Source organism: Bos grunniens, chromosome 5 (assembly GCF_055505025.1).
Source record: "Bos grunniens cultivar Pamir isolate PY7600 chromosome 5, Bosgru_T2T1.0, whole genome shotgun sequence".
In the NCBI taxonomy this organism is placed as follows: domain Eukaryota; kingdom Metazoa; phylum Chordata; class Mammalia; order Artiodactyla; family Bovidae; genus Bos; species Bos grunniens.
The window spans coordinates 32,320,065-32,343,482 of record NC_141169.1 but is presented as its reverse complement, the minus strand read 5'-3'; the positions used below and the strand labels follow the sequence as shown (position 1 = coordinate 32,343,482).

The 23,418-nt window shown below is 37.4% G+C and overlaps 1 protein-coding gene across 1 annotated transcript; it reads right to left on the bottom strand.

Moving 5' to 3' along the window:
• Positions 1 to 3,643: 3,643 nt before the first annotated feature.
• Positions 3,644 to 4,561, bottom strand: LOC147371709 (olfactory receptor 8S1-like). Its single transcript, XM_086403582.1, has one exon. It carries the CDS (start codon positions 4,559 to 4,561, stop codon positions 3,644 to 3,646), a length of 918 nt encoding a protein of 305 aa, XP_086259708.1.
• Between the last annotated feature and the right edge of the window lie 18,857 nt (positions 4,562 to 23,418).

Sequence of the window (23,418 nt, the reverse complement as noted above, 5' to 3'; positions counted from 1 at the left end):
GAGAAGGTATAGTCAAATTCTGAACTCTAGTTAATGATATGCATGCTAAAGCATTTAGGGTGAAGTATACTGATGTCTTTTTTTGAAATGGATTGATGGATCTATAGATAAGCCATGTATGTATACTAAAAAGTTAACAGTAAAATTCAGGTGTGCTTACATAGTGAAAGTGAGTGAAAGTCGCTCAGTTGTGTCCAACTCTTTGCGACCCCATGGACAGTCTATGGAATTCTCTAGGCCAGAATATTGGAGTGGGTAGCCCTTTCCCTTCTCCAGGGGATCTTCCCAACCCAGGGATCGAACCCACATCTCCCACATTGCAGGCAGATTCTTTACCAGATGAGCCACAAGGGAAGCCCAAGAATACTGAAGTGGGTAGCCTGTCCCTTCTCCAGCAGATTTTCCCAACCCAGAAATCAAACTGGGGTCTCCTGCATTGCAGGCAGATTCTTTACCAACTGAGCTATCAGGGAAGCCTGTTTATATAGATGTTGATCATAAAATTCTTTCAATTTTGTTGTAAAGAAATTTATTTCTAAATTAAATGAATGCTGCAAAACATTTGAAAATTGTTATAGTAAGTAGCAAAATACCAATAAAGTTAAAAACATTAAATGAATAACAGACAAATTAAAAATCAATAAAATTGATTCATGAATAAATAAAAAAATACATGACTAATTATTAAAAGAAATAAACTGGTAATCAAAATTTTTCCTCCACAACAGCAAAAAGACAAGAAATCTTTAAAAATTTTAAGATTAGTTTTATAAAACCTTCAAGGAAGTGATAAGCCTTTTTATGCAAGTATTTTAAGAAAATAAAAAGATGACAAGATCAAATGTCCAGAACAGGCAAATCTATAAAGACAAAAAGTAGATTAGTGACTGCCTAGGGCCAGGGTTGAGGGTTAGGAATGGAGAGTGACAGCCATGGGTATGGGGTTTATTTTAGGGTGATGAAAACATTTTGAAGTTGGGTTATATAGTAATGGTTGCACAATTCCATGAATATGCTAGAAACCACTGAATTGTACACTTTGAATAGGCAAACTTTGTGATGTGTGAAATATCTCAATAATGTTGTTGAAAAAAACAGACCACATGACTGCAACAAAAAAATTACACTATCTCACTTATGAATGTCAATAGGAAATTCCTAAGTCAAACAGTGGCAAAAGTTAATTCAAATTTTATTACTCTACCTAAAGTGAAAGTGAAGTCACTCAGTCGTGCTCAATTCTTTGTGACCCCGTGGACTGTAAGCCACCAGGCTCCTCCGTCCATGGGATTTCCCAGGCAAGAATACTGGAGTGGGTTGCCATTACCTTCTCCAGGGGATCTTCCCGACCCAGGGATTGAACCCAGATCTCCCGAATTGCAGGCAGATGCTTTAACCTCTGAGCCACCAGGGAAGGTGATTTCAGGCATGAAACAATTCTTCAACACCAGAACACCTAGCAATACAATTTATTATTAAAAACCTAAACAGTAAAAGCCATAAGATTATTTCAATAAATTTACTTTTTTATTTGACATGTATTTATTGCAAGCTTATTATGTAACAGATAAAACATATTCATAAACAAAAGAGAAAAAGTCCTGGTTCTCAATAGAAAAAGCACTTGATAAAACCTGACACCAATTCTTAGCAAAATACTGTTAGAAGAGATCTCCTATAATAAATTAAAGGTATTGATCAGAAACAGAATAATCATTCTTAATGCTGAAATATTAGAAGCTTTCTTACTGATCCCAATAGAAAGATGTTTGTAGCAGACCTCTACTACACTAACTTTAAAAATGAAATATATAAAAACTGCATGGAAAAAGAAAAAAATTGCTTTCCCTTATGTATGACAAAATAATTAAAATGTAATTTAAAAAATCCAATAATATGTATAAATGAGCCACTAGAACTAGGAAGATAGTTTACTGAGATACAAGTTCAACAAGGTACAAGATTTATATACAAATACCACAGCATTCCTATACATTAGAAATAACCAAGTAAGTGAATTGTTGATTCACAATAGAAACAGTGGAAGGTATCTGATAATGTATCTAACAAAATTTTTGTGTGATCTTTAGTAAAATAATTTTCACCAATGCCAACAGGAGATCAACCTTGGTGGGTGAAAATTTTGTTGAACCTGTGTATAATCACCACTTTGCAGCCAGAGTCACACTTTTTGTGAGTCCACAGACCAGAATGAGACTCACAAGGAAGGAAGAGACTGGCACTCATACATACGTTATTCTACTCATAGAATTATTTCAAACCACTTTGGCAGTGGGGTCCCTCTGGTGAGAATTCATCCTAGATATATTCTGTTTCTCTGCTCATGACTTGAACATGCCAACATATTTACCATGCAATAAATACGTTTGAAACTTTTTCAATATTCTCAAAAAAGTAGTGAAGATGCCAGAAGATGTCACTGCTGTCTTTTGAGTTTATATTCTCTGCTCCTGGGGAGTACAATGTGAATGGGAGGATTATAACTGATAGTTTGTAAATAATTAAAAAACTAAACAGTAATTTCAGAAAGAAGCAATAATTGACTTTTGACATGATAATTTTAATTCATATGCCTCTCCTCAGTCTTCTCACTAGCATTCTAGTTGTGTTCATGATCCAAAGGGCTTTTGCTGAAATTCTTTTGGTTTCTCCTTGGGGTTTGTCACAGACCCTATACAGCACTTGCTCTGCCACTGACTTCCTTACATCCTGCCTTTTCTGCAGCATTACTAGGGTTCAGGGGCAGAGCTATTTGTCCAGCAGTGTATACAAGCCAGGGCTCCCTCGGTGGCTCAGTGGCAAAGAATCGCCTTCAATGCAGGAGACACAGGAGCTGCAGGATCAATCCCTGGGTCGGGAAGATTCCCTGGAGGAGGGCACAGCAACTCACTCCAGTATTCTTGCCTGGAGAGTCCCATAGACAGAGGAGCCCGGCAGGCCACAGTCCATAGTGTCGCAAAGAGTCAGACACGACTGAAGCGACTGAGCATGCACACACACACACGTGTATGAACCAGGAAATCTTTTGTCGCGGGGCTCCCACAAAGCTGGAGATGGTTGGGTATTAGGTAAATGGTTTGAAGCAGGATAAACAAATGTGTCACTTGTAATCTCTATTGGAACATGTAGATTCAATAAAATAAACAGTTTCAAATATCTTAAGAGGGTGAGTGATCTGGCATTGACCATGTGCTCATTCCTGTACCAGCCACTGTGTCAAAAAGGATGAGCAAGTAATGAGAAGAGATGGGGAAGATTTGGGGACACTGTGATTAGCAATCTCTATGAGACTTTAGTTGGAGTTTAGTTACTGGAAAAATGATAAAGAATGCCTAAGCAGGTAATAACAATATCTACCATACTGTGTGTAATAAATTAAATATTTTTGTGAGAAGAATTGCAAGATAAAAGGTTGATCCAACCACCTTCCTCTAACTAGAATGAAACTGGTATCATTCCATAAAACGTCTTCACCTTTTCTTAAGTATTTTCAAGAAAAAAATGTATGGCATCTTGCAGATCCTTATATCAGAGAATTCTCCTAAATATCCAGGCATTATTTATTGCAATTCTACCCAAGTTCTTCATCATTTTGATTTTTTTTTATCTATGATTTGAAATGCTAGAAACATCTTCTCAGCATTCTTCTCACAGCTGCCTTCACCTCCTTGTTCTTCAGGCTGTAGATGAGAGGATTCAGCATGGGAGTGACCACACTATACTGCAAGGAGAAGATCAGCTCTTGAATGGATCCTGAATTTGGCATGAGATAGCGGAGTAAACCTGAGCCATAAAAGAAGATCACTGCAGTGAGGTGGGAGGAACAGGTGGAGAAGGCCTTACTTCTGCCTTTGGTGGAGCTGATGCTCAGGATGGTGAACAAAATGCGAACATAGGAGAAAAATATCAAGAGGAAATTTCCAAAGAAATGCAGGAGGCTGGAGCAGAGCAGGGCAGTAAAGCTTGCAGACACACTGGAGCAAGACAAAGGGTAAAGAGAGGGCAGCTCACAGCTGAAGTGGTGGATATTTTGAGCCTCACAGAAGTCTAAGTTGAGAGCTACAAGGATATTGATGAGAGCATCCAGAAAATCCAAGCCCCATGAGCCCCCCACGAGCCCCATACACAGCTGTCTGTTCATCACCTGGCCATACAGCAGAGGAGAAGTGATGGCAACATAGCGATCATAGGCCATGACAGCAAGTAGGCAGGATTCTGTGCCTCCAGTGGCAAACACAAAGAAGACCTGAGCCCTGCAGCCTTCTACTGAGATGGTTTTCTTCTCAGACAGGAGGTTCTCCAATAGCTTGGGTACAGTTACAGAAGAGTGGCAGACATCCAGAAAAGACAACTGTCCCAGGAAAAAGTACATGGGGATGTGAAGCTGGGAATCCACCCTGATCACCAGCAGCAGCATCAGGTTCCCCATCAGGGTCAGGGTGTAAATAACAAAGAACAGCACAAAGAGCAGAGCTTGGATTTGGGGGTCAGCAGACAGCCCGAGGAGAATAAACTCAGAGACAACACTGTGGTTTCTCATTGCCTTCGATATTTTCTTGGGAATGCAAGAAAAAAATCAGGTGAAGTCTTTACTGACGTCTAACAAATATCCAAGTGTTTTAACCCTCTCCATTCACAAAGCTTTATGCCTACTCAAAAATGTAAGTTCTGAAATGATAAATTTCCTCAAGTCTCTACGTTTACCAAAACCTGTAATAATTTTATCTGTGGGATCCCAAAATGTGAAAAGTGAAGTTTCTCAGTCGTGTCCCACTCTTTTCAACCCCATAGACGGTAGCCTAAGGGCTTTTCCATCCACGGGATTTTCCAGGCAAGAGTACCGGAGTGGGTTGCCATTTCCTTCTCCAGGGGATCTTCCCGACTCAGGAATCGAACCTGAGTCTCCCACATTGTAGGCAGATGCTTTACCCTCTGAGCCACCAGGGAAGCCAACCCTAGATTAACTTGGGTTGTGGGATCCCAACCCTAGATCAACTCCCTCTCCACTTTTATTGTTCTTTCTTTAATGTCTTAAGAGTTTACTTGCTATTGTTTTATTATTAAAGTTACTTGACAATGTTTGTGAACTGTTGATAATAAACTAGTAAAGAGGGAGAAATTACAGGAGGAATAACAGAAAATTGCAGAAATGGTGTCTTTCAGAGCAGCTGGGTCTCAGAGCAAAAGCAGAGCACGGCCAAAGGCAGAAGAGGGTTTACTTCACCAAACATTCATGAAGTAAGTAGATTTGGTTTTAAAAAGGAAACTGCCATAAAAAAAAATGGCTTTTATTTTTCACTAACTATTTTTTTTCCTTTCAATTAATTTTATTTTATTTTTAAACTTTACATAATTGTATTAGTTTTGCCAAATATAAAAATGAAACCACCACAGGTATACATGTGTTCCCCATCCTGAACCCTCCTCCCTCCTCCCTCCCCATACCATCCCTCTGGGTCGTCCCAGTGCACCAGCCCCAAGCATCCAGTATCGTGCATTGAATCTGGACTGGCATCTCGTTTCATACATGATATTTTACATGTTTCAATGCCATTCTCCCAAATCTTCCCACCCTCTCCCTCTTCCACAGAGTCCATAAGACTGTTCTATACGTCAGTGTCTCTTTTGCTGTCTCGTATACAGGGTTATCGTTACCATCTTTCTAAATTCCATATATATGCGTTAGTATACTGTATTGGTGTTTTTCCTTCTGGCTTACTTCACTCTGTATAATAGGCTCCAGTTTCATCCACCTCATTAGAACTGATTCAAATGTATTCTTTTTAATGGCTGAGTAATACTCCATTGTGTATATGTACCATAGCTTTCTTATCCATTCATCTGCTGATGGACATCTAGGTTGCTTCCATGTCCTGGCTATTATGAACAGTGCTGCGATGAACATTGGGGTACACGTGTCTCTTTCCCTTCTGGTTTCCTCAGTGTGTATGCCCAGCAGTGGGATTGCTGGATCATAAGGCAGTTCTATTTCCACCATAAAGCTAGCCTTGGTAAATTCAAAAAAATAGAAATCATTCCAAGCATCTTTTCTGACCACAATGCAGTAAGATTAGATCTCAATTACAGGAGAAAAACTATTAAAAATTACAACATATGGAGGCTGAACAACACGCTGCTGAATAACCAACAAATCACAGAAGAAATCAAAAAAGAAATCAAAATTTGCATAGAAACGAATGAAAATGAAAACACAACAACCCAAAACCTGTGGGACACTTTAAAAGCAGTCCTAAGGGGAAAGTTCATAGCAATACAGGCACACCTCAAGAAACAAGAAAAAAGTCAAATAAATAACCTAACTCTACACCTAAAGCAACTAGAAAAGGAAGAAATGAAGAACCCCAGGGTTAGGAGAACGAAAGAAATCTTAAAAATTAGAGCAGAAATAAATGCAAAAGAAACAAAAGAGACCATAGCAAAAATCAACAAAGCCAAAAGCTGGTTCTTTGAAAGGATAAATAAAATTGACAAACCATTAGCCAGACTCATCAAGAAACAAAGGGAGAAAAATCAAATCAATAAAATTAGAAACAAAAATGGAGAGATCACAACAGACAACACAGAAATACAAAGGATCATAAGAGACTATTATCAACAATTATATGCCAATAAAATGGACAACGAGGAAGAAATGGACAAATTCTTAGAAAAGTACAACTTTCCAAAACTCGACCAGGAAGAAATAGAAAACCTTAACAGACCCATCACAAGCATGGAAATTGAAACTGTAATCAAAAATCTTCCAGCAAACAAAAGCCCAGGTCCAGACGGCTTCACAGCTGAATTCTACCAAAAATTTAGAGAAGAGCTAACACCTATCCTGTTCAAACTCTTCCAGAAAATTGCAGAGGAAGGTAAACTTCCAAACTCATTCTATGAGGCCACCATCACCCTAATACCAAAACCTGACAAAGATCCCACAAAAAAAGAAAACTACAGGCCAATATCACTGATGAACATAGATGCAAAAATCCTAAACAAAATTCTAGCAATCAGAATCCAACAACACATTAAAAAGATCATACACCATGACCAAGTGGGCTTTATCCCAGGGATGCAAGGATTCTTCAATATCCGCAAATCAATCAATGTAATACCACATTAACAAATTGAAAAATAAAAACCATACGATTATCTCAATAGATGCAGAGAAAGCCTTTGACAAAATTCAGCACCCATTTATGATAAAAACTCTCCAGAAAGCAGGAATAGAAGGAACATACCTCAACATAATAAAAGCTATATATGACAAACCCACAGCAAACATTATCCTCAATGGTGAAAAATTGAAAGCATTTCCTCTAAAGTCAGGAACAAGACAAGGGTGCCCACTTTCACCATTACTATTCAACATAGTTTTGGAAGTTTTGGCCACAGCAATCAGAGCAGAAAAAGAAATAAAAGGAATCCAAATTGGAAAAGAAGAAGTAAAACTCTCACTATTTGCAGATGACATGATCCTCTACATAGAAAACCCTAAAGACTCCACCAGAAAATTACTAGAACTAATCAATGATTATAGTAAAGTTGCAGGATATAAAATCAACACACAGAAATCCCTTGCATTCCTATACACTAATAATGAGAAAACAGAAAGAGAAATTAAGGAAACAATTCCATTCACCATTGCAACGAAAAGAATAAAATACTTAGGAATATATCTACCTAAAGAAACTAAAGACCTATATATAGAAAACTATAAAACACTGGTGAAAGAAATCAAAGAGGACACTAATAGATGGAGAAATATACCATGTTCATGGATTGGAAGAATCAATATAGTGAAAATGAGTATACTACCCCAAACAATTTATAGATTCAATGCAATCCCTATCAAGCTACCGACAGTATTCTTCACAGAGCTAGAACAAATAATTTCACAATTTGTATGGAAATACAAAAAACCTCGAATAGCCAAAGCGATTTTGAGAAAGAAAAATGGAACTGGAGGAATCAACCTACCTGACTTCAGGCTCTACTACAAAGCCACAGTTATCAAGACAGTATGGTACTGGCACAAAGACAGAAATATAGATCAATGGAACAAAATAGAAAGCCCAGAGATAAATCCACGCACATATGGACACCTTATCTTTGACAAAGGAGGCAAGAATATACAATGGATTAAAGACAATCTCTTTAACAAGTGGTGCTGGGAAATCTGGTCAACCACGTGTAAAAGAATGAAACTAGAACACTTTCTAACACCATATACAAAAGTAAACTCAAAATGGATTAAAGATCTCAACGTAAGACCAGAAACTATAAAACTCCTAGAGGAGAACATAGGCAAAACACTCTCTGACATACATCACAGCAGGATCCTCTATGACCCACCTCCCAGAATATTGGAAATAAAAGCAAAAATAAACAAATGGGACCTAATTAAACTTAAAAGCTTCTGCACATCAAAGGAAACTATTAGCAAGGTGAAAAGACAGCCTTCAGAATGGGAGAAAATAATAGCAAATGAAGCAACCGACAAACAACTGATCTCAAAAATATACAAGCAACTCCTACAGCTCAACTCCAGAAAAATAAATGACCCAATCAAAAAATGGGCCAAAGATCTAAATAGACATTTCTCCAAAGAAGACATACAGATGGCTAACAAACACATGAAAAGATGCTCAACATCACTCATTATCAGAGAAATGCAAATCAAAACCACTATGAGGTACCATTTCACACCAGTCAGAATGGCTGCAATCCAAAAGTCTACAAGCAATAAATGCTGGAGAGGGTGTGGAGAAAAGGGAACCCTCTTACACTGTTGGTGGGAATGCAAACTAGTACAGCCACTATGGAGAACAGTGTGGAGATTCCTCACTAACTATTTAAATAGGGTCAATAATGGAAAGTGAAGAGGGGTAGTGGCTGGAGATTTGCAGAGTGAGGAGAAAGGGAATTAATTAAAGAGAAAGGGGCACAGCAATATCCCAGATGTTATAAAGATGATCATAAACTGCTGACCAATATGGGAACATACTCTGCTCATAATCTCCAGGCTCAGCTTGTGTAATCTATTCAGGTGCATCTCTTGTCTGTGCCTTCATGCCATTTGTAAATAAAGAGTACCCTCTAACTTTCTAAGATTGGCCTTCTCTTTCTCTACTCTGAACTGACAACTAAAATTACAACCCAAGACTCAGGATAACCCTTCAACACTATTGACTCCACCATCTCAACCTTTCCTGTCCTGCTCAATATCTTGTGTTCACAGTGAAAGATCCACCACTCAGTTTCTCAAAGGAATTATGATTTCTCTACCATGTTTATCCAAACAACACCTGGAACAAGAGCTATTCTTAAAAATCAGGTTCACATTATCTGTATTTCTCACCTAGTTGAGCAACACTAGCACAGAATTAAACAAAAACTTTTTTTCGAATCCAGTGATCCAGAAGATGACTAAGTCTGAAGGTCAGTGTGAATTTTCAGCATTAAGATGGAGTCTGAAAATTCCTGTTGCATACAGACTTCTTCCTTGATTTCTAAAAGATGAAAATAAAAAGGGTAAGTTGTATATATTATTTATAAAAACCTCAAACCTTCCTCTCATGTGGAGATTATAATAATTTTACAGTATTAACACTTTTTTTTTCTTTTACTCACTACTGTAGCTCTAGCTATAGCAATCTGGATTCATCTTGAAAACATTGCATCATTGGCAGTAGACATTGGAAAATCAAGTCATGAAATACAGAGAACTATCCATTATATTTTGGAGGGCAGCAAAAAGGAAGGTCCCCTCCATTTTGGTGCCCTCCATTTTACTCATCTCTAAATGGAATCCTATTTACTAGCAATAGAAATTCCTTAAACTTTGGGGAAACTTATTTTCCTATAAATAAAAGCAAAAGAGTAAAAATCTTGCATAGGGCATTTTTATGAAGGACAAACCTAGAAACTGCTCTATCAGGGGCCATACTTCCTCACAGATAGAGGTGTAGTGAGTTCGTTACTTCTGGTCACAGAAGTAAATAAAATCACTTATTTTGTGTACCTGGTGCTACAAATTCACTGTCCTTGATGCTTCATTTATTCAGAATTGATGCTTCAGATTCCAAATTGAGAGTGTAAATAGCTCTGAGGATGGTTCCACTATAAGTTTTCATTTGTTATCACAATTAGATGCAGTTAGCTGACTAGATCACTTCCAAAGAAAAACAGTCTGAGAAGAGTTCATTTTAGAATGAGACATACAAAAGTATCCAGCATTAGCCCAAAGGAGTTGCTCAAAAATGTTACTTAAAAATGGGCTTCCTCAAAACCACAATGAGGTATCATCTCACGCTGGTCAAAATAGCTGTCATCAAAAAGTCTACAAACAATAAATGCTGGAGAGGGTGTGGAGAAAAGGGAACCCTCTTATACTGCTGGTGGGAACACAAACTTGTACAGCCACTATGGAGAATGGTGTGAAGATTCCTTTAAAAACTGGAAATTGAACTGCCATATGATCCAGCAATCCCAGTGTTGGGCATACACACTGAGGAAACCAGAATCAAAAGAGACACATGTACCCCAGTGTTCATCGCAGCACTGTTTATAATAGCCAAGACATGGAAGAAACCTAGATGTCCATCAGCAGACAAAGGGATAATGAAGTTGTGGTACATATACATAATGGAATATTACTCAGCTATAAAAAAGAACACATTTGAGTCAGTTCTAATGAGGTGGATGAAACTGGAGTCTATTATACACAGTGAAGCAAGTTAGAATGAGAAACACCAATACAGTATATTAACACATATATATGGAATTTAGAAAGACAGTAACGATGATACTATATGCAAGGCAGCAAAAGAGGCACAGATATAAAAAACAGACTTTTGGACTCTGTAGGAGAAGGCGAGGTTGGGATAATTTGAGAGAATAGCATTGAAACATGTAAATTACCATACATAAAACAGATGACTAGTGCAAATTCAATGCATGAGGCAGGGCACTCAAAGCCAGTGCTCTGGGACAACCCAGAGTGGGGCGGGAGGTGGGCAGGGGGCTTTCAGGATGGAGGGACACATGTGCACCCATGGGTGATTCATGTCGATGTATGGCAATAACCACCACAATATTGTAAAGAAATTATTCTCCAATTAAAATTAATTAATTTAAAAAAGAAACTCATCACTTACCATAGCCAAGCTAAATTCCAGCTGTAGACAAAATAGCCTGCTTATACAACTGTATACAATGGATAAAGACCACTAATACATGCCCTCTTAAGAATAAAAAGACTCTAACAATGTATTTTTGATCTGTTTCAAAGTAAACTAAATAAAACAGAATTGAACAATTAAAAAAAAATGGTCTTCTCTGGTGGCTCAGATGGTATAGAGTCTGCCTCCAGTGCAAGAAACTTAACAATTAAAGTAAATGCACAAATGAGTGGATGAGTAAGTAAACAGAGGAAAATCAGAAAGAGAATAATCTAGGGCTTTACTACTTGTAGAGATCAGATCTGATTAGGCACAAGTAAGGGACTGAGACATCCTGCACTTGCATGAAACCAGACAAGGAAGGACACTGGAGAAAAGTGCTGCCAGCTGGAGACATTTGCCCCACTATAAAGTTTTGTGCCTTGAACTTTCACATATCTACAAGTATATAATTACTGGGAATACCTGTAATTAAAGATAGAATTAGTTTCTGGACCCTATACATTTGGAGTGCTTGGAGAGGGTTATTTTTGAGTCATGAGGTGCCCAAAATCTATCATTTTCCTGATCCCCTCTCACCTCTCATAGACAGCTCTTAGGCATTCACCTGCCCAAACTTTCAGGTTTCTGGTATAACATGGGCTTTCAGCACCAGAAACAAGGAGTATAGTAAGATTTACGGAAACTCATGTTGTAATTGTCTCATATGTGAAATGAAAGCTAAAAGTAATCACCTTGGAATGTTGTCAGGACCTAATTTACTAACTGAAGTGTGGTACTGAAGACAACTGAGGTGATGAAGAATCATTGGATCCTCCTTTCTTCACCTCTAACCTGAGTGTTTAACTTTCCAAAAAGGAGGACAAGAAAGTAATTACGAGGAATAAACCAACGTTCTATGTAACAGAAATTAGTGCCATGTTGGAGAGACTCGGGGATGGGTGCACTACTTCAGCCCGGGGGAGCAAAGGCAAGATGAAAGACCTGCAGGAGAAAGGAGGGGCCTGACAAGGGGATGGTGAGAGGCGCCGGAACTGAGCGGAAATGGCTCCTACACAGTGAACAAAGAGCAGGAAGAAGCATCAGAAAATGGAAAACATTACCGAGTTTCTCTGTTCCTGGTGCATATTACAGCCTGTTTTTCTGAGCTGGTTGGCCTGCCTCTGAGCTCAGGAGAAATTCACAAGACAGAAAACGCACCACAGTTGTTCCATCATGTAAACTGACATTAATTTTTCTATTAGACGTTCTGGGCATAAAAAGAGATGTACAAGCTCAGCCCTTAAAAGCTCCTGCAAATAAAGATGTCAGAAAACTCTTCTAAACTCTAATAGCATTTTTCTCTTATCCCTTAAATGACTCCATAAAATGACAGAGAAAACTTCAAATTTGAGAACTTCAAATTCCTAACAAGTAATAAAGCAACCTCTTTCATACTTCCTATAGCATAACTGCACAACCGTTTCCTTCCATATCTCTATTACCATTGACATACTGCTAAGAGCATCATCCTAATGAAGGATGCTCAGGTCTACCATTCAGAAGGGCTTGTGTGTTCAGGTGACCAATGGGATGACAAGGTGTAACCTAAAAGCCCAGGAGGCACTAGGTCCATTCTGATTGCTGGGAAGATCAGTCTGAAGCATACTGTGGACTCATTAGCTAAAAAGGGTTACTGGATGATCCCTCTGGGAATTACCGTTGGAGATAAGAGACTCATAGTTTACCTTTGAATAATTTTGCTAATGTCATCATGTATTTATCATGATACACATTAAAGACATAATTATTATATATGGCATTATTAGTATGTGATCAATGGTAATTAAAATTTACCTATGTTTGACTCTTTTTTGCTCGTTTTTTTCCATATCTAGAAAGCTCAATCGCTGAAACTAGATTTCAGTGGACAGTTTAATAAAAATTAGACAAAGCTGAAGAAATATCAGTGACTCAGAAGACAGGCCAGAAGGAAAACTGGAACTTCCATCTGTGAACATTTTCTTTCTCCTTGAAAAACTCCTTTTAATTTTCCCTTTTGTACATGCCTTCTCATGGTGTATTTATTTCACCTTCATTCTAAGGGATGTTTTACTGGGCATAGAATCCTAATGCAGAGAAGGCAATAGCACCCCACTCCAGTACTCTTGCCTGGAAAATCCCATGGACAGAGGAGCTTGGTAGGCTGCAGTCCATGGGGTCGCTAAGAGTTGGATACGACTGAGCGACTTCGCTTTCACTTTTTAGTTTCACGCATTGGAGAAGGAAATGGCAATCCACTCCAGTGTTCTTGTCTGGAGAATCCCAGGGATAGGGGAGCCTGGTGGGCTGCTGTCTATGGGGTCGCACAATGTCGGACACAACTGAAGTGACTTAGCCGCAGCAGAATCCTAATGAGGGAAGGTCTTTTTTTTTTTTTTTTTAACCCAGTATTTTGAAGATATTACCTCATTGTTTTCTGTCTTCTTGTTAGTCTAATATTTTAGACTTGTCGTTCCTTCTTGCCACTTTCAATAGTTTCAGTAATTTTATTATTTTATTATGATGGGTCGAAGTGTGACTTTCTTTTATCATACTTGGGACTTACTTACAGGATTCCTAGGATTTAGAGTTGATATATTTTTCAGTTTGGAATATTTTCATTCTTTACCTTACATATTGCCCTATTTTCTTCTCTTTCTCTCTCAGTCACTCAGTCGCATCTGACTCTTTGTGACTTTTTGGACTGTAACCCACTAGGCTCTTCTGTCCATGGGATTCTCCAGGCAAGACTACTGGAGTAGGTTGCCATTTCCTTCTCCAGGGGATCTTCCTGGACCAGGGATTGAACCCATATCTCCTGTGTCTCCTGTATTGCAGGCGGATTCTTTATCCACTGAGCCACTGGGGAAGCCTATTTTCTTAGGTATCACCTAATTGTCTTATTTAGAACTCCATGTAAATGTGTATTATCCTTCTCTTTCTATGCATTATTTATCTCATACATTTTTTCTTTATTCTTTCTGTGCCTTACTGTATATATTTTCTTCTTACCTGTCCTATAAATTATTAGGATACTCCTCAACACTGTCTAATTTCCTTTAAACTTAACCAACCATTAAGATCTCATACAGCCATTGACTTTTTCATTTCCAGCATTTTCACTTAGATTTTGTTTATTGTTTCCAGGAATAATATACAAAATTCTCAATCTTGTCTTTAATTTCCATAAATGTTTTATTTTAAAGTTGTGTATCTGGATCTGTTTACACTGGTATATTATGAAAAATTTGAAAATAACTTAAGGCTCTGAATTATATTTCTTCCTCCAGAGAATATTTTTACTTGCTTCTGTCAGACAGCCACATCAGAGATTCTGGATAACTGTCCTGTAATTTGGGGACTGAAATGAAGCTGGGCTCCAGCCCATACAAAACTAGCCTGCTTACCATCCACCTTAACTTCAGAGTGTTGCCCTTCAAGGTCCAACCCACCCCTTGGTGGTCCATGAATTCCATTTCCCCCACTAACTTTAGGAAACTGTCAAAATAACTTTTTATATTTTCAACCACCTCTTTAAGATGCCCTTACAGGGAAAACATACCCCCAAAATGCAAATCTTGCTTCTCTGGGTTTTCTTCTTCGGGACGATAGCGCCATAACTTTTCACTGTCTCCTGAGCTTTCAAGTGTCTTCAGAGAAGATCTTAAAATTATGCTGTTCAGCTTTGTAAACCTTTTAAAAATGTGTACTGGTCCAAGTTACTTAGTAGTGACCAAAAGTGGAAGTCTCTGATAATTTTAGTCCATTCCTACTCTACTATTACTATTTGCTATTGCTAATTTACATACTTTATTCTTCTGCCTGCCTTTTCCCTTAATCTCATGTTTTTGTCATTTTTCTTTGATCCCTACATTTTTTAAAAGAAATTTCGGTTCTTATTACATACTTCTATCAAAAGAGGCATATGCAAAGAATTTGAATTTTTTTTAGTTTATTTTTTCCAAGATTGGTTTCTTCCTCTATCTTTGCATTGCACAGCAGTTAGGATGCATGGGATGAAAATAAGCGAAAACTTAAAAGTTTCTTATCACTCAAGAAGTCTGGGAATGGAGGGGGTAATGAAATTTGGGTTTTATTCAGTATTTCAACAAGTAGTTATTGCTTCAACGTGACTATGATATTTTCCCCTACCCCTCATAGTCTCACTGCAGCTTCTGTAGCTCCTAGCATCACATTTTATACATACTGGCCAAACTAGAGAGGAGGACAAAGAATATTCTGCCAGAGGGTGCCCCTTAGACTCACTGGTTAATACCATATCACAGGAATACCCTTAGCTGCCAGGAAGACTGAGAAGCTGATTATCTAGGAAATGCGAGTGGAATTTCATGAATGGTTTAGATAATAGCAAAGTATCCCCTACTGTTGGGTATCTATTAATAAATAAAATGAGAATTTTAAGTGAAAATGCAAAATAATATAATAGGCAAGCAATGGTCTCCACTCCCATATGGCATGTTTCATTTCTTCTTAATCTTGAATATCTTTACTTTAGTATGCTAGAATTCTCACTAATACACTTACCTTTGTTCATCTTTTCTTTTTGCTATAGATTAAGAACTTGAGTACTTCATTGTATTTTGGGGTACCTAATATATAAGAACATATTCACTTCTTTTCCTACTTGTGACTAGATGCCTCTATATACAACTATTTTCACTCCTTGCTTAAATTTATAGATGCTATGGACTGAATGGTATCTCCACAAAATTCATACATGCAGCCCTAAACCCCAATGTGATGCTATTTGGAGATGTCACCTTTGGGAGATAACTAAGTTTAGGCGAGGCCATGAGGATGGAAACCTCACTCATGGGATTAGGGCCCTTACAAGAAAAGACACAGAAGAGCTTGCTCTCTCTGAATCTCTACCACTCAGACTATGGCATTTTGCTATGAAACTTGAGCTAACAGTCCTTCTCAATCGAAGACAAACCCCTCTACTTATGCTTTAGTTATTATTTCATTTGGTTTCCTCTGGGACTAAGCTCCCTCAAACTTGCTATTTTTTTCTAGTTGGCATTAAATTCTTCCTCCCCATTTGTCTTTACATTTAACACTCAGCACATTCAAACTATTTCCTTTATTTGCATGTGTGTTTCTATAACATGGGCTTCCCTGGTGGCTCAGATGGTAAAGAATCTGCCTGCAATGTGGAAGACCTGGGTTTGACCCCTGGATTGGGAAGATCCTCTGGAGGAGGGCATGGCCACCCACTCCAGCATTCTTGCCTGGAGAATCCCCATGGACAGAGGAGACTGGCAGGCTACAGTCCATGGGGTCACAAACAGTTGGAGATGACTGAGTGACTAAGCACAGCACATACAGTGTCTATATGTTAGATTTCAGATTTCCATAACATACATTATTTTGTAAAACTACTCTCCCTGTTCCATGCACCCTACAGCTTCTGACTTAATTCTTGCATTTCTTCATATCCAAGTACACTGATGTAAACTATATTATCTGGCAACCATTTCTACACCAACCATTCTTCTGAAGCTTTTCTGTGTGTGTGTGTTTTTTTTTTTTTTATAATCTCTGAAGCCATTATGAACTTGTCCTAAAACACCAAGATGCATAAAACACCATTTTCTATATTTTTAAATGTTTTTGTTTTTCATTTATTTAAAAATTTTTTTGTTTTTATTATGTACTATTTCAAACATACATAAAGACTTGAAAAATATAAATAATATCCATGATACACCATACATATTTAACAAATCTTAACTTTTACCAGACTTACTTCAGATTATTTTTTTTAAATAGAACATTACAGATTTGAAGTCTTTTTTTAATACCATTTCCCAATGCCTTCCTTCCAATGCATAGATAATCACCATCCTAAAGTCAGAGTGTAGCCTCCTGTGGTAGGAAGAATGGCTCCCAAAGATATTCACTCTCTAACCTCTGGAAACTGTGAATACCTTACATGGCAAAAGGTATGCTTTGTACAGACTTTAAAATAAGGAGTTATCATGGATTATCCAGGTGAGCCCAGTCTAATAATATAAGCTGTTAAAAGCAGAGAACTTTCTCCCACTGGCATGAGAATGCTGAGGTAGAAATGGAAATCAAAGAGACTGGAACCATGAAAAGACCCAGTTCATCTTCTCTTGAGGAGGAATATGAAGAAAGGATGAGAAGTAATGTGACCAGCCTCTAGAAGCAGAGCCTAGCCCCAAGCTGAGAGCAGCATAGAAACAGGGGCCTTAGTCCTACAATGTCAAGAAACTGAACTCAGCCATCAGTGTGAGCCTGGATATGGATTCATCCCTGGAACTTCTAGAAAGGAAAGTAGCCCTGCTGACATTGTGATTTCTACCTGCTGAGAATCCATCCAGAGGACCCAGTTGAGAGCGCTGTAAATGAACTTCTGAACTATAGGACCTTGAGATAATAAACAGGCATTACTTTAAGCTGTGAATGTGTAGTAATTTGTCACAGCAGCAACAGAAAACTAATACAACTTCTTTATGCATGCTTTTCTATTTTTTATTAAATATGTGTCTGTGTATTTAAATTCTACATGTCTCCCACTATATGAAACTTCCTGAAATTAGCTTTTATTCTGTAAGCCTGTTGTAGAAATTCATATAGGTTAATATGTAGAAATAATTTATCCATTTAATTGTTAGATATTACTCTGCTGTAAAGATGTACCACATTCTAGGTACTTTCCCAAAGATTAGAGCAATGTGATAACTTTGGGTATGTTCTGGTTTATCTGTAGACTCTATAGGATTTTCTATGAAGAAAAGCACATCCTCTTCAAATAACCTTTTTTCTTTCCAATTCTTAAATTTTAATTTCTTTCATTTTCTTATCTTATTGTATCAATTGGGAATTTCAATATAGTATTAAATTGCAGAAGTGAAAGTAGCTGTCCTTTTCTCAACTGAATACAAATTTCCAAAATGTATTATTTAAGCAAAAGTTTACTGTAAGCTTTGTAATTACTCTATTATATTAAGAAAGATCTCTATGATTCCCAGTTTGCAAAGACCTTTAAAATGAATAAGTGCTGAATTTTATTGAATTCCTTTTTGCACTATTGAGAGAACATACAAAGCCAGAATAAGAGAAAAATACTGCCTTTTAATCATTTACATTATTCCTTTTTAACATTAATTCCAAATATCACATTTTTAAAACAGTGTTTGAGTAACCATTGTAAAAGAGATTTACTTTTTTTTTTTTCTTTGTAACTGAATTATATGAAGCTCAAGGTTATAAAACCTGGGGAGGAATAGAGTAAATGGAATTCTCAGGTGGCACAGTGGCGAAGAATCTGCCAGCCAATGCAGGAGATGCAAGAGACATAGGTTTGAGCTGGCTGGGGAAGGTCCTCTGGAGCAGGAATGGCAACCCACTTCAGTATTCTTGCCTGGAAAATTCCATGGACAGAGGAGCCTAGCAGGCTGCAGTCCATGGGGTCACAAAGAGTGAGCTATGATTGAGCACACAGGCACATAACAGTAAATATGCCAGCTGGTTGGATCTAATGGCTACGACACCACTTCCTCTTCATGGTAAAATTCCAGAATGGCAAGTTCTGACTGAACTTCCCTGCTGGCTCAGATAGTAAAGAATCAGACTGCAGTGTAGGAGACCTGGGTTCTGATTACTGGGGGGTTAGTTTTCAAACCATGGTTTTGACAACAAATGTCACAGAAGCAATTACTGGGGTAAAGAGAATGTTGTTACAGATCTCAGAGAGACATGAGAAAAATAGAAATTTTGGACAGAGAGTTATCCAGGTTTTTCTTTAAGGAGTTCCAGGTATGGGGACAGAGAAACTGAAGAAAATATTTGAGTTGGCAGGGGATCAAGATGGTGGAGTAGAAGGACTGGGCTCACCTCCTCTCATGAGCAAATCAAAACAACTACATATAGAGCAACTTTAGCTAAAATCAACTTGGGAACTAGCAAAACAGCTCTTCTACAGCCAAGTTGTAAAGAAATGTCCACATGTAGTCTGGCAAGAAGAAAAGAAAGTGACCTGATCAGGACACACAAGTACATTGGGGGACAAAAAGAAGAGAGGGATATCACATGCTAGGGGATCCTCCCTGGGAAATGAGAGGTTCGAGCTTACATATTAGGAACCTCAGCCCTGGTGTCCAACACCAGGAAGACAAGCCCTTTGGCTGGATTGAAAACCAGTGGGGTTTACCAGAAGGCTGTAAAAAACCAAGGCTCTGCTCTTGAAGAATGTATACAAAGATTTGCCTACTTCTGGTCACATCATAAAGGCAACAGACTGAAATCTGCCTGGGATCTAGCCAAGACCATCCCAGCATGCACCCAGCCCACACTGGGATACTGCTTCAGCCACTCTTGCTCGGGCACTGCTTCCCATTAAAGGGGAGCCCTCTACTGTCAACAAGAGTGTGCACACTTGGAGGGAACAGAGCCAGTGCAGACCACGACCCTGCCTCTGACCAAGGCAGAGGCAGCCATCACCAGCTCATGCATCCCTGCACACAATCTGAAGGGAGTAAATCTAGCTTCCCGTGGAGACCACCATCACTGGAACACATGTCCTTGTGTACACGTGGGGGCAGGGCTAGCTTGTAGTGCCCCATCTTCCCCTCCAGCCTCTACCCATCCTCTAACCGAGGTGTGCACACCACAGTGGGGGAGAAAGTGAAACCAGCAGAGAAATAACTCAGTCCCAAGCCCTCAGGTACTGACCATGTCCCAAACATAGGTGACTGCCATTCCACCCAGGAGAAACCCAGTGACCTCAGGGTGCCTGCTCCAGAACAAATCTAATGAAGCAGATAAATAATTAACCTGGTAAAAGTTCAGAGCAATATAGTAAAAAAAGAATTCTAACTGAATTGGCTAAAAGAATAGATGAACACAGTGAGAATTTTAACATAAGAAATGAAAAATATAAAAAGAACCAATGAGAGCTAAAGAATTAAATACTTGAGATTAGAAAAAAAAACTAAAGGGAATTAATATCAGATTAGGTAATATAGAAGAACACATAACAATCTGGAAGACAGAATAATGAAAATCACTGGATCAGAACAGGAAAAAGAAAAACACACTTTTAAAAAATGAGAACAGTTGAAGGAAACTCTGGGACAACATCAAGTGTACTAACATTCACATTACATGGGTCCCAAAGGAAAAGAGATAAAGAGGTAGAAAATGTATTTGATGAAATTATGACTGAGTATTCAATGAACCTAAAGAAGGAAATAAATATCCAGGTATAGGAATCACAGAGACTCTGAAACAAGGTAAACCAGAACAGACCCACAACAAGACATATCATAATTAAAATGGTAAAAAGTTAAAAGATGAAGAGAAGATTCTATAGGGAACAAGAGGGAAAAAAAAAGTCACATACCAGGGAATCTCCATAATGTTAAATTTTTCTGCAGAAACTTTGCAGGACAGAAGAGAGTGATGTGATATATTTAAAGTGTTGAAGGAAAAAATCTGCAACCTAGGCTACTCTACCCACAAGGTCAAGATTCAAAATTGAAGGAAGAGCTTTTTAGACAAGAAAAACCTAAGAGTTTGTCAATACTAAATGGACCTTACAAGAAGAGTTAAAGGGAAGGTCTTCTTTAAGTGAAAACCAAAAGGCTACAACAAGAAATAAGAAATTATAGGAAGGGACAAATTTCACAAGTAAAGACAAATATATACTAAAGGTCATGGATCACTTAAATAAGTTGATACAAAGGTTCAAAGATAAAAATTGTAAAATTAACTATATCTACAACACACAATTGAGGGATAGGAAGGTGTAAAAAATAACATCAAAAACACAAAATGTGGTAAGAGGAGTAAAAAACATAGAGCCTTTAGAATGTGTCTGAACTTAAATAACTATCAGTTTAAAACAAGTATATATAGATAGATAAACATATATGAACCCTATGGTAACCACAACTCAAAAACCTGGTAATACAATAGGTACACAAAAACTAAATATAGAGGAGGATAAGCATATCATTTAAAAAATCATCAAATCATAAGGGAAGAAATTAAAAGAAGAAAAAAGGAATAGTTAGGAATTACAAAAACAAGCAGAAAACAAGCAAAATGGCAAGAAGCACATATCAACTAACAATCACTTTAAGTATCAATGAACTAAATACTCCAACTGAAAGACACAGGGCAGCTAACTGGATTTAAGAAAATACCCATCTATGTACTTCTTATAAGAGAGTCACTTTAGAGCTAAAGACACAGACGGAAAGTGAGGGGATGGAAAAAGATACTCCATGCAAATGGAAACAACAAGAAAATTGGGGTAGCAATACTCATCAGACAAAGTAGACTTTAACACAAAGTCTATAACATGATACAAAGGAAGACATATAATAATAAACAGATGAATACAAAAAGAGGATACATTAACAATATTCATAAACATATATGCACCTAATATTAGAGCACCTAAATATATAAAGTAAGTATCAATAGATATAAAAGGGGAAATTGACAGAGAGACTTTAACATCCCACTTACATCAATGGACAGATCATTCAGACAGAAAGCAATATGGAAACACTGAAATTAAATGATTCATTAGGCCAGGTGAACTTAACAGATATTTATATGACATTATAATCAAAAATAACAGAACACACATTCTTTTCAATTACACATTGAATGTTCTCCAGGATAGAGCACATACTAGACCATAAAACAAGTCCCATCAAATTTAAGAGGATATAAAATATATCAAGCATCCTTTCCTATCACAATGTATGCTACTATAAGTCAAATGCATGAAGAAAAATGGGAAACAAACACAAACATGTGAAGACCAAACAACATATTAGTAAAAAACTGATTGGTCAATGAATACATCAAAGAAAATATCAGAAAATACTTTAAGGCAAATGAAAATAAAAAGCACAACTTTCCCAAATTTATGGGATGCAGCAAAAGAAGTTCTAAGAGGGAAGTTTATAGTGATACACATGTACCTCAAGAAAACAAGAAAAATTTCAAATAAACAACCTACCTGACCATCTAAAGGAAGTAGAAAAAGAATAACAAAGCCCAAAATCAGAAGAAGAAAGGATATATTAAAGATCAGAGCGGCAAAAAATAAAATAGAGACCCCAAAATAACAGAAAAGATCAATGAAACCAAGAGCTGGTGTTTTGAAAAGATAAAATTTGTAAGGCTTTATCTAGGCTCATTAAGAAATAAAGAGAGAGGACCAAAATAAACAAAATAAGATATAAAAGAGGAGAAATAACAACTGATATCACAGAGATATAATCATAAGAGAATCTATGAACAGCTATATGTCAGCAAATTGGACAATCTCAAAAAATGGATAAATTACTAGAAACACACAATCTTCCAAGATTGAATCAGGAATAAATAATGTGAACAGAACAATCACTGGTACTGAAATTGAATCACTAATTTAAAAACTCCTGACAAACAAAAAACCAGGACCAGACGCCTTCACAGGAGAACTGTACCTAACATATGAAGAAGTTAATACCTAAAATATGAAGAAGTTAATACCTATTCTTCTCAAACTACTCCAAAAAACTGAAGAGGAGGAACACTTCCAAATTCATTTTATTAGGCCACCATAACACTGATACCAAAAGCACATAAAGACTACATAAAAAGAATACTACAGGCCAATACACCTAATGACTATAGATGCAACAATCCTCAATAAAATACTACCAAACCCAATTCAACAATATGTAAAAAGGATTATATCATGATCAAGTGGGATTCATTCCAAGGATGGAAGGATGAAACACCACATTAACAAAACAAAGATAGAAATCAGATGATCATATCAATAGATACAAAAAAGGCATTTGACAAAATCCAACACTCATTCATGATAAAAACTCTCAACAAAGAGTATATTGGGAACATATTTCAGCAAAATAAAAGCCATTTATGACAAACCCACAACTAACAGACTACTCAATGGTGAAAAACTCAATGGTGAAAGATTTTCGTCTAAAGGAAGGATCAAGGATGCTCACTCTGTTTCTGTTTAACATATATTAGAAGTTCTAGCTACAGCAACCAGATAAGGAAAAGAAACAAAAGGCATTCATATTTGAAGGGAAGAAGCAAAAGTGTCACAATTTACACCCCAAAATACTATCATATACATATAAAACTCTTAAAGTCTTCTTCATCC

Excerpts from the sequence above, each read along its gene's own strand:
- LOC147371709 (XM_086403582.1), bottom strand. The coding sequence starts at position 4,561 with ATGAGAAACCACAGTGTTGTCTCTGAGTTTATTCTCCTCGGGCTGTCT.